General features: G+C 40.8%; 1 protein-coding gene and 1 long non-coding RNA gene across 2 annotated transcripts; one reads left to right on the forward strand and one right to left on the reverse strand.

Annotated features, from left to right (window-relative positions):
• Window positions 1–1638: 1638 nt before the first annotated feature.
• Window positions 1639–3573, forward strand: LOC144641333 (uncharacterized). The gene has a single exon (XM_078500351.1). The coding sequence runs from the start codon at window positions 2142–2144 to the stop codon at window positions 3102–3104; it is 963 nt and encodes a 320-aa protein (XP_078356477.1). The 5' UTR covers window positions 1639–2141; the 3' UTR covers window positions 3105–3573.
• A 799-nt stretch (window positions 3574–4372) lies between these two features.
• LOC144641331 (uncharacterized) lies at window positions 4373–8090 on the reverse strand. The gene is made up of 3 exons (XR_013568538.1): window positions 7667–8090; window positions 6879–6997; window positions 4373–5709 (listed from the first exon to the last, which is right to left on the reverse strand). It is a non-coding gene; the product is annotated as an uncharacterized LOC144641331 (long non-coding RNA).
• Window positions 8091–8199: the final 109 nt, after the last annotated feature.

An 8199-nucleotide genomic window follows, 5' to 3' on the forward strand; every position in this document is an offset into this window, starting at 1 on the left:
GGCTCACATTTCGAGCTTGGGCTACCTGTGGGAGATCAGGTCATGTTTCAAGAAAAATAGAATGGTTAAAGGGACAGTCTCATCATGATTCAGTGCTACTTGAAAATGCAATAAAGGTGTTGGTATTAATTGGAAATCCACTAATAGCCCGGGGGGGGGGGTACTCAAAAACGTTTTATACGGGGAGGCTCCGCCCCAAGTTCTAACCCCTTACCCTTTTATATACCATTTTTCACAGAAATTGTACCCCTTTCGTATACCTTTAACTGAAAAAGGTACCCCTTTCATATACCTAAGAGACATGGCGTGGACTTGAAATAGGACGTTTTCTTGTCATTTTTATGTAGCGCTTAATAAATTAAAATAATACAACCATAAATTGCGTCCGTTCGAAATATTTTAATTAAAGGCCCTTTTAAATAGCCAAATGACAGATTTCCATACCCTTTCGTATACTTAACCTCGTGAAATCCCTACCCTTTTATATACCTGAAGCCTGAAAAAGGTACCCCTTTCGGGCGGAGCCTCCCTGTATAGGCCATTATAGGGAGTACCCCCCCCCGGGACTAATAGTGGCCTGGCCTTGCTAAAACGTACTGTACTAGTCATGAAAATTGTTAAAAGATGGTTTGGCTTCGTACGGATAGGACAGTAGTTGCCTAAAGCTTGAAAAAGTTGGGCCGTCTGCCTTTCTGTTGTTGTTCAAATGTTCTGTTTTAGTTTACTGAGTGCAACCTCATAATTCTACTCTATTTTACACAAAAACTTAAAAGACTTCTCATGATACTGCCCCTTTAATTTTTCTCTTTTTTTTTCACACATGAGTGACAGCATATCCAAGTTTTAAAGAAGAATGTTTTGCGAACCCTATATCCTTCTCCCCAACCTCTCCCTCGCCCTCACACGATCGAGCTTTCAAGGTACGTGTTTCTACCTGATCCGGGACCTGATTAATCTCAACTTCCATACAAGGAAAAGGCATATACATATGCAGCTTTATGCAGTGCCGTAGCAAGGGGAGGGGCCGGGGGGGCCCGTGCCCCCCAGTTTTTTTTTCCCAAAAAGTAAAAACAGACCTGTATAAAATGTTGAAAATAAAATCTTATCTCCCGAGAGGTTTGAAACAATAACATTTCTACTTCTTTTCATTTTTTAACGTACGTAGGGTGATGCACAACAATATTAAATAGCCAAAAACTAAAACAAACCAGAAATCGGGACAACAATGTGAAAAAATGCCTCAAAATGTCTCAAAAATGTCTCAAATTCGCGATATGCGTAAATCACAAATAGCTCTTGGAGAACGCTGGAAATAGCATTTCCAAGCCTCTAGGTTTTAAAATTTTCTGGGGGAATGCCCCCAAACCCCCCTAGCGGCTCGCGCCTCCGGCGTTCGTGTGCCCCCCGACTTATTTTACCCTTGCTACGGCACTGTTATGTGTTCACATGTTCATATCCCTGCTAAAAAAAAACGTGAAAAATAACCACGTTTATACAATGGTGAGTTTGTCAGTCCATAAAAAGGCCGCCGGGAGTTCAAAGGAAGAAAGTCAGTATTCCAATATAGGGTGGTTGCCATGTCAGAAATAAACGCTAAAACTTCAAACAAACCGCCACGAACAAGCCACTCACTCAACAGTCGGTTTGCTTTATGTCATTTCACTTGCGTAATAAGTGATATCGACTGACGTCATACTGTGAAACAAAACAAAACGAAAACAGCACCATAACAATAATCTATTGGAACAAATATCATTTGTCGCTTTCTTTGTGTCTAGGGGGTGTAGCCCGTAGTTTCCGGGTGGGCGCTGGAACGAGAGCTCTTTATGAGCAGGGAAGGGTAAGCGCCGATCGTTTCATTGGATTGCGATGAAAAACGCCATTTAATGGTCTTACAAACGCGAGAACGAAAACTGTGTTAAGGTTTTTTTGAGGTGGGTGTTTTCCTACGTTGCGCTTAGATCTCAAATAGGTGCCATCGTTTGTCCTGCGTTGATCAAATGAAGGCGGTACCCTCCCCATGCACCGTTGACATTGTTCAAAAGCATACTTGGGGAAGATAAATATCGACTAAATACCAGGGAACCAAACTGAGGTGACCCAGCGTTCAGATCAAAGCACATTCAGAAACCTGCTCCAAAATGGTGAACTACTACCGAGTCATCAAAGCAGTGTGCATCGTTCTCAACATGATCATGTACACACTACTCCTGGTCATGAATTACGCTTCTAACAACAGCAGTGGCATCCTGTTCGGGAACAAGTCTATCGGACAAATGGCTCGGAAATACTACATCGAATTCAACCCTGCTCCTTGGGCATTCGACATCTGGAAGCTAGTGAACGCGTGGACAGCAGTTTGGATTCTATACACCCTGAGCCACATCTTTCGGAAACGTGTGCCCGATGTTCTGAGCCCGTTCTTCTTTGTATGTTTCACTCTGGCCACCTTGTCAAACATGGCTTGGACGCAGTTCATGAGCTGGGAGATTATCAAAGTAACGACAGGCTTCGTGTTCGCTCTCATGGTGTTTCTGTACGCTTCTCTCGCTTGCAGCTACGCCGGGCTTTACAGGCAACGGTACTTCATTTCTCGATTCGACTTCTGGGTTATCCATCTGCTTGTCAACAACGGCATAGCCGTGTACGCGACATGGGTCACTGTGGCAGCTCTCCGCAGTCTGGCTGTAACAGTGACATACTTCCAAGGCATGAAGCAAGAATTCGCAGTTACGATCGCCCTGGGAATTCTCGGTGTTTCAATCGTGGTGTGGTTTATTTTAGAGAACACAATTCTCAAGGAAGACCTTCTCTACACCCTGACAATTTATCCAGTTTTAATCTGGGTTCTGGTCGCGAGCGTGATTCTCAACTTTAACCGGGTCAGTCGCCTGAACGAGTCTATCATGGAAGCTCTTCTGGCCGTCTCATGCACGTTTTTCATCGGACGAATTCTCCTCGTCGTCTGGAGAATAGTGGACAAGAGACGAGAAACCAGAGCAATAGCTGACTTAGCTATGACTGAAATTCCTCAAAAGCCGGATGAAAACACCGAGCAAAAATATACGAATAAGTCGGATGATAATGAAGGGCTTGTTGAGTAGGTTTATTTTTGCGCACTCGACCAAGAATATTTTGCTACTTGTTTATAGGAACCAAATATCAATATTGTAACTTCATCCGCAACACTGACCACTCGAGACCATTTTAAAGATGTTATGTCACGCAATTTTTTTGCATGTGTGCAATATAGTACTTTAAGTAGCCTACGAGTCCGACTTAGATCACTTAGAGGAAAGAGGACGAATGTATTAAAGGAAACTTCTTCACGCAGATTAGTAATATAGAAAATTGTTTCCTAATCACAGACATCAAAGGGCACGAACAACAATCAGAATTTCAAATTAACACTGAAAAAAGAACGCAAAAAATTGATGAATTAACAATTCATGATTTTCACACAATATCGCAAGATGCCAGGATATACTAATTTAAAATTTGGCCGTAATTATTACTAATGTTCCAGTATTATTATGGCATGTTAACATGACACTGATTTATGGAATAAATATGGAAACATGACAATCAACACAAAATAAAATTACAAACAGTATCGTGCAATCCGGACTGTTTTGTTTTTGTTGTTGCTGTTTTTACAAGCATCTTTAAACGCAACAGTGGGTTCTAGACATCCATTCAAAAACGTAATACTTCTGTTGGTTCTTTAAAAAAGACTTTTCTATAAACGAAAAAATGGACAATGTTTCGTTTTACTTTTTACCGAGTCACGATCTAGCCGATTTCATCCCTCTTACTTTAAACTAATGGCCACGAGACAGCAACCACAGCATCCGATTTATGGATCCTGTGCTCACTCAGGACCCAAAGTTTCTAAAGCAGGGTCCTCCCCAGTCCTCTTTTCGTTGCCTTGTTGATCGGCAAGAAGTGGGCCACACCCCATCCAATTTCGTAAGAATCTTTGCAATTGGGCGTGATATTTACGCCTCCCTTGACGACGTCCATCTTATCTCAAAGCAACAATTTGAAAAAAAAAGTCCGAAAAATTGCCCCCCTCGCTCTCAGGAATAATTTTCAATTGGTTTTGGAGCGGTTTTCGAATAACTGGCGAAAGTAATCTGTTCGCTGTGCCTTGCGTTTGCCGAAGCCATCAGTGACTTTTCCCGCGCTTTTCGCGGGTTGCAAGGTTTTACTGTGAGCACTGATTGGTTATTGCAGTATTTGCGCGCATTTTGATTGGTCAGATTTGCCTTGTTTACCACTTGATTATTGAACGGGAGCAAACACGGAACTTTATATTTCCTCTTCGTCTGTGCAGCAGGTAACCCAATGTAAGAAGAAGACAAGGACAAAATTGTTTTCGTTTGTAGTTGATTGAGGTGCAGTTTTATTTGCAAAACTGGCTTCGTTACAATTTATTATTTCTAGATTGCTTTACAGTGTATTATTACTAAATTGCTTTACTTTTACAAAGAACTAAATGGGCTTAACGATCCTCAAAAATAGTTGAATACTTTGCAACATTATTATTTATAAGGTGACTCAATCAAACCATTCGCTATACATTCAGGCAACAAATACCTTCCTCGGCCGAAGTCCTGGGTTTCAGCATTCACTGAGCCCACGATATTATCGTACTTAGTGATGTTGCTACGCAACAGTTTGGCCACGCCAATTTTTCTAAACAATGCTCATGAAAGTTCGGATAACAGGCAGTGTACAAACAATGCGGTGTACCAATTATTTGATATCTAAATTACTCTCAAAAATATATCCCAGTACTAACTATGGTACTATTAAAATAAAATTATTATTCCCTAAAATCTTATCATTTTACATTCAATCCATGCTGACATCATCGTTTGCACTTTGCCTTGTTAGCATCAACAACACTTCAGTAAAAATTGCCTGCAAACGCAGACGTATTTCCGGCTGTCGTTTAAAATACGTCTGCGTTCGCAGGCTACAGTAAAAACAGCTGGCAAAAATGTTATAGTTACATATCATGGATGAATTCAGACATTTTTTCTGTTACGAATGACTGATAAACAACCCACTCCTCGTAAACTTACTAAGCTAAATTTCCTTTTCTCTAGCAACATATCTTTGTCTTTATGTATGCTCGCTAAATTTAGGCTGCTCGGTAATTATTTTCTTCACACTTTGCTTTCTTCTTTCAGATCATTTAGGCTATCAAAAATAATGCAAGAAATAATTGCCTAAAACCTCTTGACCAGAGTGATTGGCTAACATAAGAAAACCATTTCTGGCATAATGCCAAAAGATGAGTGACTGATTTCCTTGTGATACAAAGATATGATTGGATATCAATCTAGTAACTTGAAATGGGTTCTTCATTTCCACCAATCAAAAAGAAAGGTATTTATTTGTCTGATGCTGGCAATCACAGTTGATAAAATACAATAAAACCCAACGTGATTTGTTTTTTTCTTTCGCTTTTACAAATGGATGTATAATTTGATAAATCTATAAGTAAATGCACTGTTCAGGGCATGTAAAAACCCTTATATTCTGCAGTGAAATCCTTTTTCTTTAAAAAATCCCATTTGAGCAACTGAAGTTACGTATCACTCTGCCATCATACTTCATTTGCGTTGGTTTCCATTGGCTCTGTTGATCCACCACCCCCCTCCCCACAGGAGCAGCTTGGTCACCTTGGTAAAATGTGGGCTGAAAAAAATATACATATATAATTAATGTCTGTTTGGAATGTGAGCTCTAGGTATATTATAAAGCTTTCTCAATAATCTTTTCATTGCAAGAAAATAACAAGAAGCCAAGGCAAACAAACTTTTCTTGCTCTAAAACAAAACTCAGTCAAGAGATCAAACCTGGGGGTTAGAAATTAGCGAGTTTTGGTCTAGAATAGGGTATCATTTGCTGGAAAACTGATCAGTGGTATGAGGAATTAAGTCCAGAATAGTAATAGAAACTCAAAAGAGGAAGAGTCCTTCTTAAACGTTAATGAAATCATCGCGGCAACGTTGTTGACATATGGTTTTCCATTAAAAACACAAATAGTGACAGTTCTGAAAACGGGAAGTCTGGGATAGGGTAGCGATTTTCGGTGTTGCAAAATCAGCTGAACAAGGTCTAGTATAGGGTAGGGGTTTCGAAGTCCCTGCGGCACACCCCCAACCAAAAATATATAGAGTACCCCCTCCCCCAGGCTAAATTGCAACATCAACACATTACCCCAATATGCCTCCCACAGCAAAAATAGGTAAGCCTCCAGCCAAGAGGCCCATACTGCCCAAGCTCATCCTCAGGCTAGTTTCTGTAACATTAAGAAGGTAGGAGTATTTCTACTCCCTACTGCATAGGATGCTAGTCCATTGCAGGGTACCCCCAGCATTATTTTGCCGATACCCATTTATACAGCCGGGTGGAAAAAGACACTGTGAGAGTAAAGTGTCTTGACAAGGAACACAACACAGTGATCCCTGCCAGGGCTTGAACCCAGACCGTTTGATTAGGAGTCCGGCCCACTAACCATCACGCCACTGCGCCTTCCACACAACAAGATAGATAAATAAAAATAATAATAAATGCTTAATTCACCCCTCCTCGAGAGGGGGCTTTTCAGGGCCAATGTGAATAAATATAGAAACAAATATTTCAAATAAACATAACATGGTTAAAAATCCCAACTGGCAGGAGGCAGGACAGTTGGCTATTTACAAATGTAGCTGAGAGCTGAACTCAGGGGCTACCGAGAACAACACCAGCTAGTGGTCAGAATGGGACTCGAAACTGCGACCTTAGGATTTGGAGTCCAGTGCTCTAACCACTCGGCCGTGCTGCCTCCATAGATTACAACGAAGTTCTTATTAACAGACCGTGGTAGGCACTTGATATTCGGAGGCAGCAACAGAAGGCTCTTCATCATCAGAGTTATCCTCCCCTGAGGACGAGTCATCAACTGCCTTGTCTGCCTTTGGCGGCGGAGTGGGGACAGCTAGGGAAAGAAAGATCACATGGTTTAAATAAAGTGCTAAATCAGGTGAGATGGCATGCATGCATGTACAGCTGTGCATGGTAAATCCTAGCCTTAAGGCGCGTTTACACGGTAGAGAAATTTGGGTACGGACCCGTCGCAAAAATGGTCTCCGCCTTTAGTGTACTAGCCTGTGAGTGGGTTCACCTTTGGGTCACATAAACGAGCGGTGAGGCCACAAGAATGAATCACTGCCTGCCAGTGGGGAGTAAGTGTGGTCCAAAGGCAAGATATTTTATGTACCATATTGGCAGAAATAACACAGTTAAGGCTGCAACTAACAAAAATGGTAAACAGAATCTCTATGTACATGTATTTTCCCGTGTTAATTTTTTTGTGAGCTAGCATGGCAATTTTCGACTCTCAAAATTCAACACTTCCCAAAAGAGTATGCCTCCAGTCTAACCACTAAACGATAGTGTTTATTGTAACATGAAGCACAATGTATATGAAATAATTGTGTTTAAAAAGGTTAGTATGAAGCCCAGTAACTTGTCAAATGTAAGTTATATTCCTTCACTTGCTTGCTTTATTACTTCAATCTTCATTTTGACATTTTATTTAGTAAGGTGGTACATCCATTTGTTTTCATAATTTATCTAGGCTAGAACTGAATAAAAATCAACGTACTGTGTCTCATAGGTTCTTGATCTGACTGAGTCTTGCCGCTTGATAAAACATTATAGCAGTTGTCGCACACTCGCAGTGGTTTTGATGACTGGGAAGGTAGTAGGTATTTCTTGGTTGAACAGTTACTGCACACGACACCTCCACACTTGCGACAGTGATGCTGTAGATATGGCAACCAACGTTATTGACATTGTCACAGATAAAAAAATAAAAAATAAAAATAAATAAATAAAATAAAAAAATAAATGTGTTTATAGTGGTCATGCACTTAGCTTCATATCTCAACGAGATAGCTAGTTTACAGGCATGCCACTGAAACAGAGAAAACAAATAATTTATAAATGACCATATAAATGGCTATATACAAAGCGTGGTTGAGGATTTGAACTCGGGACAACCGAGAAACAAATCCAGCTAGTGGCAAGGGCAGGTCTTGAACCGGTGACCTCCGGATTACAACACCAGTGCCCTTAACCACTCGGCCACGCTTGCCTCCTTCAATAAAGTTGTAGCCTTTTTATTAAAATGCTGAC

The sequence above is a fragment of the Oculina patagonica genome, unplaced genomic scaffold, assembly GCF_052425735.1.
Source record: "Oculina patagonica isolate OP01 unplaced genomic scaffold, crgOcupat unplaced854, whole genome shotgun sequence".
NCBI lineage: Eukaryota > Metazoa > Cnidaria > Anthozoa > Scleractinia > Oculinidae > Oculina > Oculina patagonica.